General features: G+C 40.9%; 1 protein-coding gene across 1 annotated transcript in view; it reads right to left on the bottom strand.

Moving 5' to 3' along the window:
* Window positions 1-10,427: 10,427 nt before the first annotated feature.
* Window positions 10,428-27,132, bottom strand: part of LOC144754057 (saoe class I histocompatibility antigen, A alpha chain-like) — a 1,371,606-nt gene continuing 1,354,901 nt past the window's right edge. Inside the window, exon 7 of the mRNA XM_078641570.1 lies at window positions 10,428-10,530. Coding sequence (XP_078497696.1) covers window positions 10,439-10,530 — 92 coding nt within the window. The 3' untranslated portion in view covers window positions 10,428-10,438. The remainder of the gene's footprint in view (window positions 10,531-27,132) is intronic.

A 27,132-nucleotide genomic window follows, 5' to 3' on the forward strand; every position in this document is an offset into this window, starting at 1 on the left:
ATGTGGTCAATCATCCAACAGTGGCCGGCCAAGTGAAGGCGCTGTTGAAAACCCATAGGAAGGTGCAGGCTTCTTTGGATAAAGCGAAGGTGTCTTATAAGAAATGGGAAGACAGGCATCGGAGGGTAGGGCCTGAATACAAGGTGGGGGATCGTGTGTGGCTCTCCACAAAAAACATTCGTTTTCGTTTCCGGAGCGTGTTTCATCCCCGGTACATTGGGCCTTATGCTGTGGTGAGGTGGGTGAATCCTGTGGCATACAAGCTTAAGCTTCCGGCTTCTTTAAGGATTCATCCTGTCTTTCACTGCAGTTTATTGAAGCCAGCTTTTGCGGCTCACAGACGGGCTGCCCCTCTGGTTGGGCGGGATGGGAATCTGGAATACGAGGTACGCAGGATTGTGGATTCCCGATTCCGGCAGAGGAAATTGTGGTTCCTGGTGTCCTAGAAAGGATATACTGCCAAGGACAATTCTTGGGAGCCGAGTTCAGAAGTCCATGCTCCTACTGCTGTTCGCCGCTTTTTTGCCAGTCATCCGGATAAGCCAGGGGCAAAAAGGCGTTGGTAAGGAGGGATATACTGTCATGATTTGAGAATGGAAGCAATACCGTTACATTAACCGTGACAGGAAAAACTACAGCTACCAGAAGGCTTATGTGACAGGAGGAGACATTGTCTATATAGGTCTCTGCCTGAGGGGGCGCTGTGTACGTGATTTTGGTTCCTTGGATTTTGGTGTTTTGAATTTGAGAATTCCCGCGTTTGGTTCTGCTGCCAAGCGGAGTCCCCTTACGAAGAATTACGGCGTGAGGCTTCCGCCGTGTAATTATTTGGTCTTTCTTGATTCCCCATGTCTCTCCTTCCCGGCTGGGGCTGGAGGCAGCGTTTTCAATCTTCATCTTGCTGGAGTTGGGGAAGCGGCGGCGTTTTCAGGCGGCTGCCTGGAAAGGCTCTTGTTCTCTCGGCTGAGGGGATACATAAGCAGGGAGCGAAGGCTTCCTGGTCAGGCGTGCAGCGGCTGCTGCACGCGGTTCATTCACCGGCTGGTGTGTGCACATTTGGATCCACGTGAGTTAGCGTCTTACTGAAGGCGCGTTCAAGTACTTCGGTTTCTTGCAATTGACTTTAAAGAACACTGTTTGTTTTGGCGTTATTTTTGGAATCTGGATTTTTGAGCCTTGCAATACTGTGTTCGTTATTTTTTGATACTTTGGAATCCCTATGGATATTAGTCCTCTGATGGTTTAAGAGGAAAAACTCTAAGGATATTTGTTTACCGTTAATCCCAGGAAGGCTGGAAGATTTGATTGTGTAGGAGGAAGTAGTTCCGTTCACTACCTACCAAGAGGGAGAAGAAGTAATACAGTTAGTAAGTGTGGTAGGTGGTGTCTTAGTGAGAATTACCAAGAGTAGTCAGCATTGTATACAGATTAACAATTGTGTGTTCTTTTGTTTTCTCTCGTTTCAGCCTCCCTTCCCGTTCCAGTCCCTTCCTAACCTTTCCCTCGCCTGATTTCCTTATGCTCTGTGGTATTTAATATTCAGAGCTTAGGGCAGTCTGGAGGTGGACCCCTTACAGCATCACCCTGACCCCGAGGATACGCGGTCGTGACAGTTTCAGCTTTGAAACTTGTTATTTGACAGTGTCTTTAGCTGGGGGAGTATTTTTTGGTTCCGATGGCTTTTTCGGTTCCAATGAGGTTTTTGGCTCCGAAGGTTTTTTCGGCTCCAATGGTTTTTTCAGCTCCGATGGTTTTTTCGGGTCCGGATGTTTTTTCGGCTCTGAGGGTTTTTTCAACTCCGAAGCATGGGAGTTGGATGGCAATTTTTTGCTTGGCTCAGAGTGTGGTTTTGGTGCAGAGGAGGGTGCACTAGTTTTCGGCGCTGAGTGTTTAGGTGCCGGCGTGGAGGAAGAAGATGGTGTCTTTTTCGGTGCCGGTTGTTGTGCACCGGCACTGGAGGCAGGCTGACTCGATCACGAGTCGCCTGAAGGCTTGGTAGGCTTCTTTGCCGAGCTCGAAGGCGGGGCATGGGAAGCAGTATCTCGGTGTGAACGCGAGAGCGAGGGTGTGACCGAAGCCTTTTTGGAAGGTGTCGAGGAAGGGTTGGGGTCGACGTTCTTACTTACGACCCTCTGTGCCGGAGTGATGTCCTCGACTTCTGAATCTTCGGCCTCGGAGTTGCTGTCGACGCCATGTTCTTGTTCCTGTTCTGGGACGTCGACTCCTTCTTGGAAGATGTCATCTGTCATCAAAGTTGATGAGCGAGCCATTGCTCTTCGAGCTCGTCGGTCCCGGATCGTTTTCTTGGAGCGGAAAGAGGCACAGCAGAACAGTCTCTGGCCTTGTAGTCCGGTGAGAGGCAAAGGTTACACACCTCATGTAGATCGGTTTGGGGAAACTTCGACCCACATTGAGGACATTTTTTAAATGGCGTCCTTTCCATGAGCTGGGAGTCGAGGCCTGGGTGAGCCCGAAGGCCTTCGTCGACGACTGGAATCGAAGACTTTGGAATTGAAGATTAGCGTTGACTGGAAACACGTCCGAAACAATATCGATGAAGTTGGTGATGATTGCACGCCAAAGGAAATCGGTTCCAACACGGAGCACAGGAAACACATCTGAGCCCGGTGGCAGAAAAAAACAATCTGGGGATGGAGACGATGCCCATGCGCAATATGATCTAAAGGGGGAGTCACCTATCCCTTGACTTCCAAAGACTTTTCAGGACAAAAACAAACAGCAAACATCCGGGCCCAACACTAGGTGGCCATCAATGCACAGTGTGTAATCCGCAGCTCATATGCCTCGAACAGTTGGTTTTTACAGAAATCCAATGTACCACTTGATTTTTCAATAACTTGTAAGATTCACGTCTATTATCTACAGATCATGGTACATTTTTCAATACAATACCATATGGCGTTGCCTGGGGAAAGATGTAGTAACTCTTCTATGTCATTGCCAAATTGCTTACTCCTATTCAATGTGTCCGCCTGGTTAGATTATACTGATCTTGAGGAAGAGGCTTTGACATCCTTAATAGGCCTTAGAGCATGGGAGGTTTGTGAGTTTAAGTTATCCCTTAGAGGATGCACAGAAAGAGCCAATCTTTGCTGAAGTTCACCAGCGGGGGTAGGAATTTCTTGGTCTAGGTCTTCCTTTGGCCTTGTGGCAGGATTTTTGGTAGTAATAAGCTTATTCGAGTTTTTTGCGGTTATTATTTCTGAAACCAGGTCTGTCAAAAAGGTCACCTCCTTTTGACTACTTACTCCCTTTCCGCAAACATTTAAAAACCCCGCTTTTTAATAAGTCGGAATAGTCTCCAACTGTTCATCTGCACGCGTTGTCTGTAGCGCTAGGATGCCTGAGGGTAGCTATCACGCTTAATAAATGGTCTTTTCATTTCATTTCAATGACTAGCGTCATTTCCGACATCAGCCGTCTCTCAATGCTATCCAATTTACCATGTAACTTTTTGAATAATGTTTCAAAATGTTGCGGCCTTTGCACATTATTTATTGAATTGCTATACCCCTTTGTCACTCCGGCGTTTTTTACTAATTTTTTTGCCTTTGGTTTTGATTTATCTTTACCTATCAAGTTCTCCTTGGGGCCATTGTTCTGTTGAGGCAATTGTTTATATTTTGTAGCTGGTGGGGAGAGCAAATCTGTATTGTTTGACAGTACTGAAATCTCCAATGCAGTTGTTAAGATGCAGGGATTGGCTGAATTTGGAATAGTATCCTTCTTGGGCACCTTGGTACTAGATGACTCTACCTCTGAGACCTTATCTTTCCCGCTGATCCCAAGTAAAATGGAATCACGCACTCCCTCCAACACGGTTTCTTTCAGCGCGGCATCTAATGCCGTTTTGGTCGCTGCAAGTTGCTCCTCAACATGTACCATTTCGCTCTCAAGCAGCACCACAGCAGTTTTTTAATACGTAGCAGTCGGTGTGTTATCAGTATGTAGCCTCCCTGTGGGCGGTTGTCTCCTTTTACCCATACTCCCACAGAGGAGGTGGTCACAGGTTGGTGCAAAATAAAATAGTATGGGGCAGATGTATCAAGATAGCCATTTGCGACTTCTAAATAGCGATTTTTAAGGAATCGCTATTTAGAAATCGCAAAATGGCATGTATCAAAAAAATCGCTAATTTTTAGCGATTTCTTAATCTTCCTTATTTGCGATTTCGCAATTTGCGAATTCGCAAATAAGGAATAATTTCCCATTCATTCCTATGGGCCAGGAGTAATTCTCAAATTGCGAATTCGCAATTTGCTAATCGCAATTTGAGAGTTATTTCAAGGGTGCAGGTGTGTCTCAAAGACACCCTGCTGCACCCCTGAAAAGTACATGTGTGTGCATATGGTGCACATACATCCCCTATGGGCATGTGTGTGCGTCACATGCCACCTTAAAAAATGAAAAGTTGTGCTTTTTTAAAAGAATTCGCAAATTACCATCAACAACAAGTTGGTGGTAATTTGCGATTTCTTAACCAAAATTCGCAAATTGAAATTGCTACATACATAGCAGTTCAGGAATCGCAAAAATTGCGATTCCTTAAATGCTATGGCAAAATAAGGAATCGCAATTTTTTGCGATTCCTTAAATTGCGATTTTTTGATACATTCAAAAACATGCAAAAAGGCCGTTTGCGATTTGCAAAGGCCGAAATTCTGCGAATTTCGGCCTTGGCGAGTCGCAAACGGCTTGATACATCTGCCCCTATATCTCCTCACCAGTATATGTGTTCTACTGTGCTTGCGGGATCAAGGGGGTGGCCCAGCCCTGCCTCATCCTGCTGCTGACAGGCACAGACGGGCCCGCCCTTGGCCCGGGCTTCACCCGAGCTGCAGGAGCCCTGGCCTGGCTTTATGCGCCTCCGGGCACGCTGGAACCGCGTCGGCACCTCCTGGCACGAAGACTGCTGGGGAATGGAGTCCCCTAGGCGAGGTCCAGGTTGCTGGGTGAATGTGGCAAGTGCGGCGTGTTAGAAAGGACTAGACAGTCATTGTGCACAGTAGTGTCTACCACTCCTTCCCTGCAGCTCTGCCCCGCCCCCTTGTGCACTGCCGCAGCAGGAGGAAAACCAAAATGATGATAACATTCCGTTATAATTTTATTTTTTCCTTTCTTTGCTGCTCCTGGTAGTGGGGCAACGCACTCTGCCTTAGCGGAGGAGCCGCCACTGAAGATAGTCTAAATATGTGACCGACCTACAGGAAGCGCTAGAGTTTAACCTGGCACTGGCTGCATGAGAATCCACTTCTACCTGAACCCCTCCTGCCCTCCATCGTAAACGACCTCTCAAAGCCCCAGCATCACTGTCTATAGTAATAACCACAAGGCTCTTACCGGGTGTGTGCACTTGAACACGTTCAGCCCCAGTGACTCTCACTGAAAAATGAAACTGTGGCTTTAGCAAATCCTTCCAGGGAAGGTCACGAGGTTTGATAAAGATGGAAAAATAAATGCAAAGCACGCCAAGATACCAAGATAAATAGTTACTGAATTAATTGTATTTATTTAACTCAAATACACTCACAGGTTGATTCCTGGAGACACCCACATCCCACTAAAATCCCCATTAAAGAACAGCTGAGATACAGGTCGAGCAGTCAGTAGATCACAAGCTTGATTTAATGCAAGGTTACTGAACTTTCCACATTAATTTACTGCTCAAAATGTAATGCAAAGACACACAAACCAATTATCTCATCACAAAACGATAATCAACAGACAAACCCATTCAGTGTGACACACCCCTCCCCCATTTCCCTTTCCGATGGCACCTGATCCAGGGGCTCAGATATGCAACAACAAAAGACATCTCTCAAATATTGATAGCATCCACTATCAACTCAGTATACGGATGCATGGTCCTAGCTCTATTCCCTCATTAGGAAGTACACTTCCGCTCCATCCACTCTGCACACTGGATGCACGGTTCCAACACTATCCCCTCTAGATACGGATGTGCGGTTCCCATATGATTGCACAGTCCCAACAACACCCGCTCCGAATACAGCTCTAACACTATCCATGCTGTATACGGTGCACGCTCCGAACATCGTCCACTCAACATAGATGTACAGCTCCAACACCGTCCACTCAACATAGATGTACAGCTCCAGCACCGTCCACTCAACATAGATGTACAGCTCCAACACCGTCCACTCAACATAGATGTACAGCTCCAACACCGTCCACTCAACATAGATGCACAGCTCCAACACCGTCCACTCAACATAGATGCACAGCTCCAACACCGTCCACTCAACATAGATGTACAGCTCCAGCACCGTCCACTCAACATAGATGTACAGCTCCAACACCGTCCACTCAACATAGATGTACAGCTCCAGCACCGTCCACTCAACATAGATGTACAGCTCCAACACCGTCCACTCAACATAGATGTACAGCTCCAACACCGTCCACTCAACATAGATGCACAGCTCCAACACCGTCCACTCAACATAGATGCACAGCTCCAACACCGTCCACTCAACATAGATGTACAGCTCCAGCACCGTCCACTCAACATAGATGTACAGCTCCAACACCGTCCACTCAACATAGATGCACAGCTCCAACACCGTCCACTCAACATAGATGCACAGCTCCAACACCGTCCACTCAACATAGATGTACAGCTCCAACACCGTCCACTCTGCACATAGATGTCTGGGTCTGACGCTCTCCACTGCACACAGATGTACAGCTCCAACACCGTCCACTCTGCACATAGATGTCTGGGTCTGACGCTCTCCACTGCACACAGATGTACAGCTCCAACACCGTCCACTCTGCACATAGATGTCTGGGTCTGACGCTCTCCACTGCACACAGATGTACAGCTCCAACACCGTCCACTCTGCACATAGATGTCTGGGTCTGACGCTCTCCACTGCACACAGATGTACAGTTCCAACACTGTCCACTCTGCACACAGATGTCTGCGTTTGACGCTATCCACTGCACACAGATGTACAGCTCCAACACCGTCCACTCTGCACACAGATGTCTGGGTCTGACACTATCCACTGTGCATAAAGACGTATACCTCCAGCATTATCGAAATATAGAATTGAATGTATGGCTTGAACATTGTGCACCCTGATCACAGATGTACAGTTCTGACGCTATCAACTGTGCATGAAGATGTATAGCTCAGGCACCATCGAAGCATCAAAACGTATGCAAGGCTTCAAAACTATCCACCCTGCAGGCAGATGCATAGGCTCTGAAATTATGTACCATGCAGATGGTTGCCCATACACGAGTGACCATCCCCCATGTTTAGGCTTGATCTGTACACGGAGTGCAAAAACAAACGGAGCAACTGACACAAATGTTTCAAGCGTTGTGATGTGTTTGCCCCCATTTGTACCTAATGTGGTAAAATATCCCCATAAGAGCGAGCATTTAGGGAAAACTGCACCAGTACCAAGAGACCCTTCTAACTCTAGCGCAACATGAACAATGTGGGCCGGATTCACAAAGGTAAACTTACACTGTTTAACTGCACTCAGACGATGAGGGTACTCCTGTTGTGTGCACAGTGGGAAATCACTATAAAAATTCCTAATGTCTGATATATCTCTTTCTAGAAGTTGACGCTCACTTGTAATAGCCCATCGTCACCAAAGCTACTAAAATACAATAAATCAACAGCACCCCAAGGAGCATCCGCGTATAATTACACCCAATCAAACGCATTGAAATATGCAAGTTATTTAAACACCCAGAACTGATTTCCGAACAGGTTTCTTTCAGCAATACATCCAATTCTTTTTAATTTCTTCAGTAACATTTGATGAAACAATGTCCATAGTACAGATATTTCACAAGATCTTCACGAAAAAGAGGTTACTTGACTTTATACACAGTTCATTGACTACAGCCAACGCGTTTCGTCCCATCCGGGACATCATCAGGGCTTCAAATCTATGTAGATGCAAACAAATAATACTCCCAAAATACGGTAAATTCTCTTGTTGACTTCTAAAAGTCCACACAATTCAGCAATATCTAATAATATCAGAAAGTGCCTAGTAGTCCATCAGAAACTCCCAAATCCATCGACAAGCTTTATTACCATCAAATATTTTCATTCCAGTCGGGAAAGACTAGTCCTTATCTACATTGTTTAGGAAGGCCACACACGTTTAAAAGTTCAAATATTTCAATATCTTGCTGCCTGTCTCAATTTCTGTATATTTTGGGATTTATCGGACCGGCCGGCGTCGACGAATGGTTGTTCGATGGAGACAAGAACACCGGGAAGGTTACTGTCATGAGCTACTTTGGACATATATTTTTGGGTGGCATAATATATTATAGGAAAACGGATTGGTTGGTCAAAATATACAGAAATTGAGACAGGCAGCAAGATATTGAAATATTTGAACTTTTAAACGCGTGTGGCCTTCCTCAACAATGTAGATAAGGACTAGTCTTTCCCGACTAGAATGAAAATATTTGATGGTAATAAAGCTTTTCGATGGATTTGGGAGTTTCTGATGGACTACTAGGCACTTTCTGATATTATTAGATATTGCTGAATTGTGTGGACTTTTAGAAGTCAACAAGAGAATTTACCGTATTTTGGGAGTATTATTTGTTTGCATCTACATAGATTTGAAGCCCTGATGATGTCCCGGATGGGACGAAACGCGTTGGCTGTAGTCAATGAACTGTGTATAAAGTCAAGTAACCTCTTTTTCGTGAAGATCTTGTGAAATATCTGTACTATGGACATTGTTTCATCAAATGTTACTGAAGAAATTAAAAAGAATTGGATGTATTGCTGAAAGAAACCTGTTCGGAAATCAGTTCTTGGTGTTTAAATAACTTGCATATTTCAATGCGTTTGATTGGGTGTAATTATACGCAGATGCTTCTTGGGGTGCTGTAAACTTACACTGTTTATTGCTATTCATCTTGTATGTGCAGAGTTCTCCGCCAGGACTGTGTAATCTCCGCAGTTGTAAACTTACTATTTACTCAAAGTTTGTGAATAGCAACAAAATAGTAAACTCACACAAAAGTGTATGTTTGCCTTTGTGAACTAGGCCCTGTCAGTCTTTCACTCATCAGATAAGCCAACACCCGAGGCACACTCCATTCTCCAGGGACTTTGTTTTATATTTTGACAAATTTTACAGCTTTCACAAGGTCGTTCTGGAGCCCAAATGACAGTGTTCTTTGACCCCCGACACACTGTCTACATCTGGTTTGTTGATCACAACTGTATTGAAATAGCTGGTAAGACTGGGAGAGAAGCCTTACAACAAGGGTGTCACCACTCACAGTTCACCTCTCTGTAAACAACTACTGTCTCAGTATTCAAAGACCTCTGCAAGGTACAGGAATCTGATGCACACACGAGTGAAGGGCATTGTGAGATATAAAGGGCGAGCTAATGCTTCTTGAAAGCGATACATGAACTTGGCTTAGAAATGAAAAGTCAAAACCATAACATATTGCTGCTTGTTAAGTCACAAAAGTTATGTGTGTCTGAAAATTTAAGAAATAAGGGCTATATGTAGGTGGCCCAAATACCGGTTGGTAAGGGTGAAATTCGGTAAATTTCACCGTTACCGACCGGTATTTAGGTATTCGTGATGCAGGGAAGGATTCAGCATTAAGGAATCGGTAAATACCGATTCATTAATACCGATTCCTAAGTGGCCTTGCATTTAAGGAATCGGTAATACCGATTCCTTAAATGCAACGTAGGTAGCACTTAAAACAGAGCACCTCAGCCTTAAGGAATCACTATTTACCACCAACTCCAAGTTGGTGGTAAGTAGCGATTTCTTTTCAAAAAGCACTTTTTTGCTTTTTTAAATGTGCCATGTGGCACACATCCATGCCCTTAGGGCATGCATGTGTGCCACATGTGCACACATGCACATTTCAGGGGTGCAACAGGGTGTTGGTAATACCAATTCGGTAATACCGAGTGGCTTCACATTCATTCCTATGGGCCTCAAGGCCCATAGGAATTAATGGGTAGGTATTCCTTATTACCGAATCGGTAATAAAGAATATTAACCATTCGGTATTTTTTACCGAATTATTAGCTACATATGAAATATCGATTTCTAAATACCGAATCAGTAAAATTCGATACTTAGGAATCAGTTTTTCCCAATTACCTACATTAGGCCCTAAATGCCTACACTTCAAACTAAAAGCAAGAATTATATGTTATTTAAAGGTGTATTACTCCCAGGCAAAATAAATCAAAATATACAAGTAATATTTTCCTCTGTTCGTACAATCTCAGAATTTAAATTGGGATCTTCCCCCACCACCACTTTAGGATCAAAGGCACAATTATAACAATAAAGTTGAATTTCCAGTTGAAGTGACAGAGGCAAGTACTCCGGCTCAAGAAGGAGCAGCGCGCCTGCTCTCTGCATCATTCAGGGGCGGAGGATAATGGACGACCAGAGATGGATTCCTCGTCTCTGTCAAAGGATGCTCTCTCCTCGCTGAAGATGCTGATGGAGCCTCAGCCCAGGGCTTGGATCTGTAATGGAAAACCAAAGATCAGATATGTCTATGATGAGAGCCCCAGCCTCAGCCAGAGAACAGATTATAAGTAACAGAGCAGGACAAACATGAATACACTGACTGAAAATCATTGGCTTCCATTTCTACTTTAATGACAAAAAAATGAAAAAAAAACAAAAAAATGAAAAGGGAGGTCTCCTCACAATCCGTTAGGGGACGAGGAGAAAAACAAATGTAACAAATGACAAGAAGTCCCTAGTTGGCCTATAGATCAGGCAGAGAGGGAGATTCCTCAGTTAGAATGACAAGGGGTGAAGGGGAGGGAGGGGGAAGCTAATTAGCCTACAGATGCCATAACCACATGAAAAATAAATCACAAATATTGAGGGAAAATTATAAAAACACAATTCAAACCACAAAGTGTATGTACTTGTACAAATTTTTTAATTCACGATATACAAAAGTTAATATACAATACCAGTTTAAAAAAACATAAAAATGTACTTGTAAATGTACATGGGTACAAAAGAATAATTTAAAAACACAAGAACACAAGTTGTCGACGCAGCGTTTCGGTTTCTATGATTTTGACCTTCATCAGGACAGGGTTTCTAGAAGAAGAAACATCTTATTTAGAAAAGGATCTATTACATTTTGATCATCAGTTTGTTCACACATTATTAACATTAAGAGACCCATATTATCTGGCATGATTGCTTGACAAGTACAGTGTCACATTTTTCCTTTAACATAGGTGGGCACATTTCCGCCTCTTTTATTAAACATGTGGTATGGTCTTGGGGGGAAAAAAAGGGGGGGGGAAAACCTTGGAAGGCTAGGGTTTATAGAATATTACACAAACCCAGTGATTGAGGTAGGGGTAACACATGACTAATAAAGTGTTGTCGCCAGTTTTTTAATAATTACTGGAGCAAGTGGCGGTTTACAAATTTACTGCCGTTACAAAAAACCCATAATGATGCAGTTGTACCAGTACCTTTGGAAAGAGAAGACAGGATCCTCTCTATTAGGTTCTGTATACGTGTTGTTGCATCCAAACTTTTGGAGGCACGTTCCCTTGAGTGATGTGGTAGTTCTAAAAAAAATATTTGTATTTATCATCTCAGGTCATCATAGGGTTTACTGCTACGGTATTAAGACAACCTGAAGAATTACCTTTACAGTTAGTCTTATTGGTGTATCCTTTAGTCCTATTCACCAATGAGATGGTTCAAGTGCGAACTCTGTAGTGGCTATCTTCATCAATTAGATAGTCTCTGTCGGAGCCCTGTGTTGTGGCAGAGAACGGATAGATACACTGTATGATCTCTCTACTAATATCTCGAGAATTTCTAATAGGAACAGTATGTTCGATTACCTTAGATGAATTCGGTATTCCTGGTATACGTGTCGATATAAAACGTTACTCAGGTTGATCAGATGGATCTCTTTAGAGGTTACTCTCGTCAATTAGTAATGCTCTGTCGGAGTCCAAAGGCGTCCACTATATTGGGAGAAGCCATATATACACTATTTCATAATCCTGGTTTGGAATAATTTAACATGTCTATAGTACTGAACTTTTATTGTGATTACCTTATGTCTTTATGGAATGAAGTGGGAGAGTGCAGGTAGCCACCGATAATTCATTAATCACTGGTCATTTCTGGAGAGAGGGTGATGGACACCAATTTAATGATTTGAACACTGTTTATATTCGCTTACAGGTAAGATCAAAGTTGTTCAACACTTACCCAAATATGTATCATTTTGAATGTATTTTAAAAAAAAATATATAGTGGTCCAGGAACTGGTGTCGCGTCGCAGGAAGTAACTTGCTGCGGGGAAATGATATATCTCTGCGCTGGGTAAGTAATATCACCAGGCTGGAGAAAGACGTGCATAATATTAGTATATGCTGTTTTTTTAAAAATGTTTACAGTATACTAATTAACTCAGTGGTACTAAAAACTCTTATTCAACATGTTGAACCACCCTATTTATTAGTACAGTTCCTCGCATGTTCCTTATAACGGGGGTATGCCAGTGTTTATGCATTATTTGATGGAGATAAGTTAGTTGGGACAGACATTTTATTTACTTTATGTCTGGCCTATAGCAGGAGCCTATTGCTCAGCACCGTGCTTCGTTATGCTATTGCTTAAGGTTAACAGCCCCACATTGCCTGTGGTGGGAGCTTACTGCTCAGCGCTGCGCTTTGTATTACTATTCCTTAAGGTTAACAGCCCCACATTACCTCATTTTCGTAAATTTATATTTTTAAGAGAACTGTGGTTTAAAACAGTTCATTACCGCTTCGTGTGTATGTCCTGGTTTAACCCTACCCTCGGATAAAACTTACCTTGAGGATGCGCTTCGGCCTCCCTGCTACCTCGCGTCTCTCCGTCCACGAATGCAGGAGGACGGCGGTAGCCCTCTTTTTATACAACAGATCGGCACTTAAATCAGCCGGTGTTCATTAAGGATAATTAATTCACGCGCGTTTTTTATCATGCATTGGACTACTGGAGTAGTTCAGATGAAAGAACTACTCGTGTAGTTTTCCTCTCTGTCATATTACATCACTTCCTGTCGGGCAAGAATGCCTTGGGTCGTGTGTAATGTTGAGTTACCGCGCGCTTTCTGCTGCGCGACGGACCGCTCCGGTAGTTCAAATGGAACTACATGAGTAGTTTGTTATTATTATCTCAAATAGAGGCTCCTCGCTTCGACATGTTAAAGTCGGGGGTTGGCCCACAAATGTTGATGTGTATTATAAAAATAACAGTGACTACCCAGGTCATTGAAATTGCAAGCCCTCGTTTTTAATGAAGCGAATACAATTTCAATGAGCTGAGCCTGTCTACATTTATGAGAGCGTTACATGAAGATGTGAGAAATATTTCAAAGGATTGTTTCCAAAATATTTTTAGTTTTCTTTAATCTGACCTAATCTCCCACACTTTTGAAGACGACTAATCTTGCCGCACTGCTAGAACTAATGTACAACATTCTGGTTTTATCACAAATTGAAGCCCTGTGTTGATATAGAACAGATGGCATTTGCCGCTTGGTTAGCCTAAGTGAGAATACATTGTTAGCACTTCGCGTTCTCCTGGCAACACCAATTTTTATTAGGTCTATAGGGTTTTCGTACATCTATGTCGTTATCACTACATCTTAAATGCATAACTTGTTAGTTTCTATCAAAATGTAAACTGTTCATATCTATCAAGGTGCACAAGAGTAATTTATATTAGGTTTATGACGCTAATATACATTTTTATCGTCATCGCTACGCCTTCAGTGCATATATTGTCGGGTTCTATAAATATATAGACTATTCCAAACTGTGAAGGTACACGAGGGTACCTATACATATTAGGGGGCCATATTAGATTAAAATACGCTCCCAATCTTCTTTGTTATTCAATCCCTTCTTCACTGTTTTAAATTTTGACATGAAAAATTGCTCTCTTTTCCTTCGTTTTGTTTCAGTGTCGCCTCCTCTGGCACTCATGTGTATTTGTTCCAACACGCACCAGGATAGGTCTTCCAGTGTGTGCTTGGCCTCCTGCCAGTGTTCAGTGAGAGGTGCTCCTTTCTTTTTAGTTCTTATGGCAGATCTGTGTTCATTCAGTCTTAGTCGGACCTCTCTAGATGTTTCGCCTATATATGGCAAATTACAGGGGCATTTAATCAGGTATATTAAATTTTTTGACCTACAGTTCATCATTGATTGAATTTTGTGAGTGTTTTTATTTACATCTATACAGTCACCCTTAATTATTGACTTACAGTTGCCACAGTTACCACATGGAAAAGTACCTGTTGGCAAGGGAGCATTGTTCATGCTTTGTTGTAGATCAGGTTTTATTTCCCTGTAAGTATGAACTAAACTATTTCTTATCGTTTTATTGCGTCTGAACGCAAACATGGGTTTGGGTAATTTTTCTTTGTTCTTATTGGTCACTAAGTGCCAATTTCGGTTAATGATATTCTTTATTTTGTTACTAACGGAACTGTAATTGGTCACAAAAATGAGAGGTTTGTTTGCTTCGGTTTTCTTTTGTTTATTCTGCAGGAGGTTGTCCCTATTATAATATTTTGCTCTTTTATAAGCGTGTCTGATCATACGTTTTGGATAGCCACGATTGATAAATTTCTCGGTGAGGGTTTTGGCATGTTTATCGAAATCTAGCATCTTGGTGCAGTTTCGTCTCAGCCTGAGAAATTGGCCGAAAGGTATATTGTCTTTCTGGCACGGTGGGTGGAAGCTATCATAATGCAGCATGGTGTTGCGATCGGTTTTTTTAGTAAACAACTCAACTGATAGTTTATTCTCGTCATTCTTGATCAAAATGTCTAAAAATTCACACTGCTTTGTGTCATAATTAGAAGTGAATTTCAAATTATTATCACCTAAATTTAGCCATATGATGAATTCTTCCAATGTTTCTACTGGGCCTGTCCATATGAAGAAGACATCGTCTATATACCTAGACCAATTGGATATGTTCTCATAGAATGGTGCCATAGTATTAAAAATGTGGTTATCTTCGAATCTAGCCACGTATAGACATGCCAGGCTCGGCGCACATGTGGCTCCCATGCTGGTCCCTTTGGTTTGTTTAAAAAAATCGTTTTGGAACATAAAAATATTGTTTTTCAAGACTAATGTCACACAGTCGACTATAAAGGTTTCTTGAGCATTAAGGTCCCTCTCTTGACTTACAAAAAGGCTTTCTATCATTTCAATGGTGCTATCTTGGGGTATATTTGTATACAAAGCCTCTATGTCGAGGGTTACCAAAAATTGGGTGTCACTGTTAAAAGGAATTCCCTCAAGTTTCTGAATAATGTCTCCTGTGTCTTTAACATAGGCTTTTTGGTTAATGACATAGGGTTGGAGAAAAATGTCTGCGTATTGACTTAAAGGCTCTGTAAGGGAACCGATGCTGGACACAATGGGTCTCATTGGTGGGTTCAAGATGTCTTTATGTACTTTCGGTAGCCCGTAGAGAGCCGGAATCACCGGATTTTCGTTGAAGAGGTATTTATATTCTTCGTTACAAATCACCTCATCTTCTAATGCTAGGTCTAGTGTTCTTTTGACTGTGGTTTTTAATTGTAACCAGTCTTCTCTTTTGACCTGTTTATAGTGATCCTGATTATCTAATAACACACGCATTTTTTCAGTGTATTGTTGCGTGGACATAATCACAATGCTACCGCCTTTGTCTGCGGGTTTAATCGTCAGTGTTTGGCAATTCTGCAGTTTTTGTAGCGCCTGTTTTTCTTCTTTTTTAAAATTTAAGTTAGTCCAATTCTTTTGATCTAGGAGATCAGAAATACCCTTCTCAACTACTATCTCGAAGGCTTCTATATTCTTGTTTATTTGGCCTATGTTTGGGGTCCATGAAGATTTGGGTTTTAGCCCGGATTTATTGGAAGAGGGTGTTTTTTCTTTATCTTCAAAAAAAGTTAGCAATCTGACTTTCCTAAAGAAAGCCTGAAGGTCTCTCTCCAAGTTGAACCTATCTACGGGGGATGCAATAGCAAAGCCTAAGCCCTTTTCTAAAAGTTTTACTTCTATCTCTGTTAGGTTAGTCTCTGATAGATTAATTACAGGTGCTTTTTTTACGTTTCCCAGGTTTTCTGGCTCCTTGTCTGATATCGGTGATTGTATTGAGGTCGAGGGGTGTAGTTGTTCTTGCCTCTCGCTCTCCCTCGGTTGTGGGAAAAGTTTTGTCGCTGCTCTAAAAAAGAGAGGGTATCTCTCGATTGAGCTCCAATCGTATCTTTGTCTTTTAGGGAAGAGTGTTGTCCGTTCTCAGTTACTTCGGTTTCTGAGTCAGAACTTGTGTACGAAGTGTCGAAAAACCTCACCTTTTTACGTTGGAAATTTTGTCTTTGATTTTGTGGTCCTGGTCTACGAGACTGGGGGTATTCACGTGGTCGCTCATAATAATCTTTCTGCAGATAGGGATAAACGTGTTCCGGATTATATTTTTCTATATCTTTCTTCAGTTTATTACTCTTTTTGTTTATCAGATAATCCCTATAGCCATTCACATCATTTTGGATGTCTTCTAGTTTTTTCCGAGCTTCTTCCAGACCAGTGCATTCTTCTAGTTTTTTCTCTAGGTCTTTTAGTTCCTCTCTTTCTATAATCAAGATGTCGGTTGCCGTTTCTATTATTAACAGCATCCAGTCTCTGCTACATCTGTTTGCTATAAGGGTCCAATTCTTGATGAATTTTTGATTATTTATGAAGATACCGGGCTCGTTAGCCACCTGGAGGCCTTTGGGGATAGTCCCGTGTCTGCAGTAGTCTATTAGGAAATCTGAATGTAATTCTGTTCTTATTATTCTCTTTTTGTTGTTCCACAGAATGCGCCATTCTTCCTCATCGCTGTTACTAGTATTGATAGTTGTTACATTTTTGATAGTGCTATTTATGATCTTGTTAAATTGATCCTCACTATAGCTGAGTGTTTTTAGGCCTTCCATAGTGGCCTGGGGAGCTAGATTTGCTCTGAGGTATGTTAAGAACCACCTCCCCGGTTGACAAACCGTATAAAGACAAAAAAATGAAAAGGGAGGTCTCCTCACAATCCGTTAGGGGACGAGGAGAAAAACAAATGTAACAAATGACAAGAAGTCCCTAGTTGGCCTATAGATCAGGCAGAGAGGGAGATTCCTCAGTTAGAATGACAAGGGGTGAAGGGGAGGGAGGGGGAAGCTAATTAGCCTACAGATGCCATAACCACATGAAAAATAAATCACAAATATTGAGGGAAAATTATAAAAACACAATTCAAACCACAAAGTGTATGTACTTGTGCAAATTTTTTAATTCACGATATACAAAAGTTAATATACAATACCAGTTTAAAAAAACATAAAAATGTACTTGTAAATGTACATGGGTACAAAAGAATAATTTAAAAACACAAGAACACAAGTTGTCGACGCAGCGTTTCGGTTTCTATGATTTTGACCTTCATCAGGACAGGGTTTCTAGAAGAAGAAACATCTTATTTAGAAAAGGATCTATTACATTTTGATCATCAGTTTGTTCACACATTATTAACATTAAGAGACCCATATTATCTGGCATGATTGCTTGACAAGTACAGTGTCACATTTTTCCTTTAACATAGGTGGGCACATTTCCGCCTCTTTTATTAAACATGTGGTATGGTCTTGGGGGAAAAAAAGGGGGGGGGGAAACCTTGGAAGGCTAGGGTTTATAGAATATTACACAAACCCAGTGATTGAGGTAGGGGTAACACATGACTAATAAAGTGTTGTCGCCAGTTTTTTAATAATTACTGGAGCAAGTGGCGGTTTACAAATTTACTGCCGTTACAAAAAACCCATAATGATGCAGTTGTACCAGTACCTTTGGAAAGAGAAGACAGGATCCTCTCTATTAGGTTCTGTATACGTGTTGTTGCATCCAAACTTTTGGAGGCACGTTCCCTTGAGTGATGTGGTAGTTCTAAAAAAAATATTTGTATTTATCATCTCAGGTCATCATAGGGTTTACTGCTACGGTATTAAGACAACCTGAAGAATTACCTTTACAGTTAGTCTTATTGGTGTATCCTTTAGTCCTATTCACCAATGAGATGGTTCAAGTGCGAACTCTGTAGTGGCTATCTTCATCAATTAGATAGTCTCTGTCGGAGCCCTGTGTTGTGGCAGAGAACGGATAGATACACTGTATGATCTCTCTACTAATATCTCGAGAATTTCTAATAGGAACAGTATGTTCGATTACCTTAGATGAATTCGGTATTCCTGGTATACGTGTCGATATAAAACGTTACTCAGGTTGATCAGATGGATCTCTTTAGAGGTTACTCTCGTCAATTAGTAATGCTCTGTCGGAGTCCAAAGGCGTCCACTATATTGGGAGAAGCCATATATACACTATTTCATAATCCTGGTTTGGAATAATTTAACATGTCTATAGTACTGAACTTTTATTGTGATTACCTTATGTCTTTATGGAATGAAGTGGGAGAGTGCAGGTAGCCACCGATAATTCATTAATCACTGGTCATTTCTGGAGAGAGGGTGATGGACACCAATTTAATGATTTGAACACTGTTTATATTCGCTTACAGGTAAGATCAAAGTTGTTCAACACTTACCCAAATATGTATCATTTTGAATGTATTTTTTAAAAAAATATATAGTGGTCCAGGAACTGGTGTCGCGTCGCAGGAAGTAACTTGCTGCGGGGAAATGATATATCTCTGCGCTGGGTAAGTAATATCACCACCCTATTTATTAGTACAGCGAGGAACTGTACTAATAAATAGGGTGGTTCAACATGTTGAATAAGAGTTTTTAGTACCACTGAGTTAATTAGTATACTGTAAACATTTTTAAAAAAACAGCATATACTAATATTATGCACGTCTTTCTCCAGCCTGGTGATATTACTTACCCAGCGCAGAGATATATCATTTCCCCGCAGCAAGTTACTTCCTGCGACGCGACACCAGTTCCTGGACCACTATATATTTTTTTTAAAAATACATTCAAAATGATACATATTTGGGTAAGTGTTGAACAACTTTGATCTTACCTGTAAGCGAATATAAACAGTGTTCAAATCATTAAATTGGTGTCCATCACCCTCTCTCCAGAAATGACCAGTGATTAATGAATTATCGGTGGCTACCTGCACTCTCCCACTTCATTCCATAAAGACATAAGGTAATCACAATAAAAGTTCAGTACTATAGACATGTTAAATTATTCCAAACCAGGATTATGAAATAGTGTATATATGGCTTCTCCCAATATAGTGGACGCCTTTGGACTCCGACAGAGCATTACTAATTGACGAGAGTAACCTCTAAAGAGATCCATCTGATCAACCTGAGTAACGTTTTATATCGACACGTATACCAGGAATACCGAATTCATCTAAGGTAATCGAACATACTGTTCCTATTAGAAATTCTCGAGATATTAGTAGAGAGATCATACAGTGTATCTATCCGTTCTCTGCCACAACACAGGGCTCCGACAGAGACTATCTAATTGATGAAGATAGCCACTACAGAGTTCGCACTTGAACCATCTCATTGGTGAATAGGACTAAAGGATACACCAATAAGACTAACTGTAAAGGTAATTCTTCAGGTTGTCTTAATACCGTAGCAGTAAACCCTATGATGACCTGAGATGATAAATACAAATATTTTTTTTAGAACTACCACATCACTCAAGGGAACGTGCCTCCAAAAGTTTGGATGCAACAACACGTATACAGAACCTAATAGAGAGGATCCTGTCTTCTCTTTCCAAAGGTACTGGTACAACTGCATCATTATGGGTTTTTTGTAACGGCAGTAAATTTGTAAACCGCCACTTGCTCCAGTAATTATTAAAAAACTGGCGACAACACTTTATTAGTCATGCGTTACCCCTACCTCAATCACTGGGTTTGTGTAATATTCTATAAACCCTAGCCTTCCAAGGTTTTCCCCCCCCCTTTTTTTCCCCCCAAGACCATACCACATGTTTAATAAAAGAGGCGGAAATGTGCCCACCTATGTTAAAGGAAAAATGTGACACTGTACTTGTCAAGCAATCATGCCAGATAATATGGGTCTCTTAATGTTAATAATGTGTGAACAAACTGATGATCAAAATGTAATAGATCCTTTTCTAAATAAGATGTTTCTTCTTCTAGAAACCCTGTCCTGATGAAGGTCAAAATCATAGAAACCGAAACGCTGCGTCGACAACTTGTGTTCTTGTGTTTTTAAATTATTCTTTTGTACCCATGTACATTTACAAGTACATTTTTATGTTTTTTTAAACTGGTATTGTATATTAACTTTTGTATATCGTGAATTAAAAAATTTGTACAAGTACATACACTTTGTGGTTTGAATTGTGTTTTTATAATTTTCCCTCAATATTTGTGATTTATTTTTCATGTGGTTATGGCATCTGTAGGCTAATTAGCTTCCCCCTCCCTCCCCTTCACCCCTTGTCATTCTAACTGAGGAATCTCCCTCTCTGCCTGATCTATAGGCCAACTAGGGACTTCTTGTCATTTGTTACATTTGTTTTTCTCCTCGTCCCCTAACGGATTGTGAGGAGACCTCCCTTTTAATTTTTTTGTCTTTATACGGTTTGTCAACCGGGGAGGTGGTTCTTAACATACCTCAGAGCAAATCTAGCTCCCCAGGCCACTATGGAAGGCCTAAAAACACTCAGCTATAGTGAGGATCAATTTAACAAGATCATAAATAGCACTATCAAAAATGTAACAACTATCAATACTAGTAACAGCGATGAGGAAGAATGGCGCATTCTGTGGAACAACAAAAAGAGAATAATAAGAACAGAATTACATTCAGATTTCCTAATAGACTACTGCAGACACGGGACTATCCCCAAAGGCCTCCAGGTGGCTAACGAGCCCGGTATCTTCATAAATAATCAAAAATTCATCAAGAATTGGACCCTTATAGCAAACAGATGTAGCAGAGACTGGATGCTGTTAATAATAGAAACGGCAACCGACATCTTGATTATAGAAAGAGAGGAACTAAAAGACCTAGAGAAAAAACTAGAAGAATGCACTGGTCTGGAAGAAGCTCGGAAAAAACTAGAAGACATCCAAAATGATGTGAATGGCTATAGGGATTATCTGATAAACAAAAAGAGTAATAAACTGAAGAAAGATATAGAAAAATATAATCCGGAACACGTTTATCCCTATCTGCAGAAAGATTATTATGAGCGACCACGTGAATACCCCCAGTCTCGTAGACCAGGACCACAAAATCAAAGACAAAATTTCCAACGTAAAAAGGTGAGGTTTTTCGACACTTCGTACACAAGTTCTGACTCAGAAACCGAAGTAACTGAGAACGGACAACACTCTTCCCTAAAAGACAAAGATACGATTGGAGCTCAATCGAGAGATACCCTCTCTTTTTTAGAGCAGCGACAAAACTTTTCCCACAACCGAGGGAGAGCGAGAGGCAAGAACAACTACACCCCTCGACCTCAATACAATCACCGATATCAGACAAGGAGCCAGAAAACCTGGGAAACGTAAAAAAAGCACCTGTAATTAATCTATCAGAGACTAACCTAACAGAGATAGAAGTAAAACTTTTAGAAAAGGGCTTAGGCTTTGCTATTGCATCCCCCGTAGATAGGTTCAACTTGGAGAGAGACCTTCAGGCTTTCTTTAGGAAAGTCAGATTGCTAACTTTTTTTGAAGATAAAGAAAAAACACCCTCTTCCAATAAATCCGGGCTAAAACCCAAATCTTCATGGACCCCAAACATAGGCCAAATAAACAAGAATATAGAAGCCTTCGAGATAGTAGTTGAGAAGGGTATTTCTGATCTCCTAGATCAAAAGAATTGGACTAACTTAAATTTAAAAAAAGAAGAAAAACAGGCGCTACAAAAACTGCAGAATTGCCAAACACTGACGATTAAACCCGCAGACAAAGGCGGTAGCATTGTGATTATGTCCACGCAACAATACACTGAAAAAATGCGTGTGTTATTAGATAATCAGGATCACTATAAACAGGTCAAAAGAGAAGACTGGTTACAATTAAAAACCACAGTCAAAAGAACACTAGACCTAGCATTAGAAGATGAGGTGATTTGTAACGAAGAATATAAATACCTCTTCAACAAAAATCCGGTGATTCCGGCTCTCTACGGGCTACCGAAAGTACATAAAGACATCTTGAACCCACCAATGAGACCCATTGTGTCCAGCATCGGTTCCCTTACAGAGCCTTTAAGTCAATACGCAGACATTTTTCTCCAACCCTATGTCATTAACCAAAAAGCCTATGTTAAAGACACAGGAGACATTATTCAGAAACTTGAGGGAATTCCTTTTAACAGTGACACCCAATTTTTGGTAACCCTCGACATAGAGGCTTTGTATACAAATATACCCCAAGATAGCACCATTGAAATGATAGAAAGCCTTTTTGTAATTCAAGAGAGGGACCTTAATGCTCAAGAAACCTTTATAGTCGACTGTGTGACATTAGTCTTGAAAAACAATATTTTTATGTTCCAAAACGATTTTTTTAAACAAACCAAAGGGACCAGCATGGGAGCCACATGTGCGCCGAGCCTGGCATGTCTATACGTGGCTAGATTCGAAGATAACCACATTTTTAATACTATGGCACCATTCTATGAGAACATATCCAATTGGTCTAGGTATATAGACGATGTCTTCTTCATATGGACAGGCCCAGTAGAAACATTGGAAGAATTCATCATATGGCTAAATGTAGGTGATAATAATTTGAAATTCACTTCTAATTATGACACACAGCAGTGTGAATTTTTAGACATTTTGATCAAGAATGACGAGAATAAACTATCAGTTGAGTTGTTTACTAAAAAAACCGATCGCAACACCATGCTGCATTATGATAGCTTCCACCCACCGTGCCAGAAAGACAATATACCTTTCGGCCAATTTCTCAGGCTGAGACGAAACTGCACCAAGATGCTAGATTTCGATAAACATGCCAAAACCCTCACCGAGAAATTTATCAATCGTGGCTATCCAAAACGTATGATCAGACACGCTTATAAAAGAGCAAAATATTATAATAGGGACAACCTCCTGCAGAATAAACAAAAGAAAACCGAAGCAAACAAACCTCTCATTTTTGTGACCAATTACAGTTCAGTTCCGGCTCTCTACGGGCTACCGAAAGTACATAAAGACATCTTGAACCCACCAATGAGACCCATTGTGTCCAGCATCGGTTCCCTTACAGAGCCTTTAAGTCAATACGCAGACATTTTTCTCCAACCCTATGTCATTAACCAAAAAGCCTATGTTAAAGACACAGGAGACATTATTCAGAAACTTGAGGGAATTCCTTTTAACAGTGACACCCAATTTTTGGTAACCCTCGACATAGAGGCTTTGTATACAAATATACCCCAAGATAGCACCATTGAAATGATAGAAAGCCTTTTTGTAAGTCAAGAGAGGGACCTTAATGCTCAAGAAACCTTTATAGTCGACTGTGTGACATTAGTCTTGAAAAACAATATTTTTATGTTCCAAAACGATTTTTTTAAACAAACCAAAGGGACCAGCATGGGAGCCACATGTGCGCCGAGCCTGGCATGTCTATACGTGGCTAGATTCGAAGATAACCACATTTTTAATACTATGGCACCATTCTATGAGAACATATCCAATTGGTCTAGGTATATAGACGATGTCTTCTTCATATGGACAGGCCCAGTAGAAACATTGGAAGAATTCATCATATGGCTAAATTTAGGTGATAATAATTTGAAATTCACTTCTAATTATGACACAAAGCAGTGTGAATTTTTAGACATTTTGATCAAGAATGACGAGAATAAACTATCAGTTGAGTTGTTTACTAAAAAAACCGATCGCAACACCATGCTGCATTATGATAGCTTCCACCCACCGTGCCAGAAAGACAATATACCTTTCGGCCAATTTCTCAGGCTGAGACGAAACTGCACCAAGATGCTAGATTTCGATAAACATGCCAAAACCCTCACCGAGAAATTTATCAATCGTGGCTATCCAAAACGTATGATCAGACACGCTTATAAAAGAGCAAAATATTATAATAGGGACAACCTCCTGCAGAATAAACAAAAGAAAACCGAAGCAAACAAACCTCTCATTTTTGTGACCAATTACAGTTCCGTTAGTAACAAAATAAAGAATATCATTAACCGAAATTGGCACTTAGTGACCAATAAGAACAAAGAAAAATTACCCAAACCCATGTTTGCGTTCAGACGCAATAAAACGATAAGAAATAGTTTAGTTCATACTTACAGGGAAATAAAACCTGATCTACAACAAAGCATGAACAATGCTCCCTTGCCAACAGGTACTTTTCCATGTGGTAACTGTGGCAACTGTAAGTCAATAATTAAGGGTGACTGTATAGATGTAAATAAAAACACTCACAAAATTCAATCAATGATGAACTGTAGGTCAAAAAATTTAATATACCTGATTAAATGCCCCTGTAATTTGCCATATATAGGCGAAACATCTAGAGAGGTCCGACTAAGACTGAATGAACACAGATCTGCCATAAGAACTAAAAAGAAAGGAGCACCTCTCACTGAACACTGGCAGGAGGCCAAGCACACACTGGAAGACCTATCCTGGTGCGTGTTGGAACAAATACACATGAGTGCCAGAGGAGGCGACACTGAAACAAAACGAAGGAAAAGAGAGCAATTTTTCATGTCAAAATTTAAAACAGTGAAGAAGGGATTGAATAACAAAGAAGATTGGGAGCGTATTTTAATCTAATATGGCCCCCTAATATGTATAGGTACCCTCGTGTACCTTCACAGTTTGGAATAGTCTATATATTTATAGAACCCGACAATATATGCACTGAAGGCGTAGCGATGACGATAAAAATGTATATTAGCGTCATAAACCTAATATAAATTACTCTTGTGCACCTTGATAGATATGAACAGTTTACATTTTGATAGAAACTAACAAGTTATGCATTTAAGATGTAGTGATAACGACATAGATGTACGAAAACCCTATAGACCTAATAAAAATTGGTGTTGCCAGGAGAACGCGAAGTGCTAACAATGTATTCTCACTTAGGCTAACCAAGCGGCAAATGCCATCTGTTCTATATCAACACAGGGCTTCAATTTGTGATAAAACCAGAATGTTGTACATTAGTTCTAGCAGTGCGGCAAGATTAGTCGTCTTCAAAAGTGTGGGAGATTAGGTCAGATTAAAGAAAACTAAAAATATTTTGGAAACAATCCTTTGAAATATTTCTCACATCTTCATGTAACGCTCTCATAAATGTAGACAGGCTCAGCTCATTGAAATTGTATTCGCTTCATTAAAAACGAGGGCTTGCAATTTCAATGACCTGGGTAGTCACTGTTATTTTTATAATACACATCAACATTTGTGGGCCAACCCCCGACTTTAACATGTCGAAGCGAGGAGCCTCTATTTGAGATAATAATAACAAACTACTCATGTAGTTCCATTTGAACTACCGGAGCGGTCCGTCGCGCAGCAGAAAGCGCGCGGTAACTCAACATTACACACGACCCAAGGCATTCTTGCCCGACAGGAAGTGATGTAATATGACAGAGAGGAAAACTACACGAGTAGTTCTTTCATCTGAACTACTCCAGTAGTCCAATGCATGATAAAAAACGCGCGTGAATTAATTATCCTTAATGAACACCGGCTGATTTAAGTGCCGATCTGTTGTATAAAAAGAGGGCTACCGCCGTCCTCCTGCATTCGTGGACGGAGAGACGCGAGGTAGCAGGGAGGCCGAAGCGCATCCTCAAGGTAAGTTTTATCCGAGGGTAGGGTTAAACCAGGACATACACACGAAGCGGTAATGAACTGTTTTAAACCACAGTTCTCTTAAAAATATAAATTTACGAAAATGAGGTAATGTGGGGCTGTTAACCTTAAGGAATAGTAATACAAAGCGCAGCGCTGAGCAGTAAGCTCCCACCACAGGCAATGTGGGGCTGTTAACCTTAAGCAATAGCATAACGAAGCACGGTGCTGAGCAATAGGCTCCTGCTATAGGCCAGACATAAAGTAAATAAAATGTCTGTCCCAACTAACTTATCTCCATCAAATAATGCATAAACACTGGCATACCCCCGTTATAAGGAACATGCGAGGAACTGTACTAATAAATAGGGTGGTTCAACATGTTGAATAAGAGTTTTTAGTACCACTGAGTTAATTAGTATACTGTAAACATTTTTAAAAAAACAGCATATACTAATATTATGCACGTCTTTCTCCAGCCTGGTGATATTACTTACCCAGCGCAGAGATATATCATTTCCCCGCAGCAAGTTACTTCCTGCGACGCGACACCAGTTCCTGGACCACTATATATTTTTTTAAAAAATACATTCAAAATGATACATATTTGGGTAAGTGTTGAACAACTTTGATCTTACCTGTAAGCGAATATAAACAGTGTTCAAATCATTAAATTGGTGTCCATCACCCTCTCTCCAGAAATGACCAGTGATTAATGAATTATCGGTGGCTACCTGCACTCTCCCACTTCATTCCATAAAGACATAAGGTAATCACAATAAAAGTTCAGTACTATAGACATGTTAAATTATTCCAAACCAGGATTATGAAATAGTGTATATATGGCTTCTCCCAATATAGTGGACGCCTTTGGACTCCGACAGAGCATTACTAATTGACGAGAGTAACCTCTAAAGAGATCCATCTGATCAACCTGAGTAACGTTTTATATCGACACGTATACCAGGAATACCGAATTCATCTAAGGTAATCGAACATACTGTTCCTATTAGAAATTCTCGAGATATTAGTAGAGAGATCATACAGTGTATCTATCCGTTCTCTGCCACAACACAGGGCTCCGACAGAGACTATCTAATTGATGAAGATAGCCACTACAGAGTTCGCACTTGAACCATCTCATTGGTGAATAGGACTAAAGGATACACCAATAAGACTAACTGTAAAGGTAATTCTTCAGGTTGT

This window comes from Lissotriton helveticus, chromosome 5_1 (assembly GCF_964261635.1).
Source record: "Lissotriton helveticus chromosome 5_1, aLisHel1.1, whole genome shotgun sequence".
Classification (NCBI taxonomy): Eukaryota; Metazoa; Chordata; class Amphibia; order Caudata; family Salamandridae; genus Lissotriton; species Lissotriton helveticus.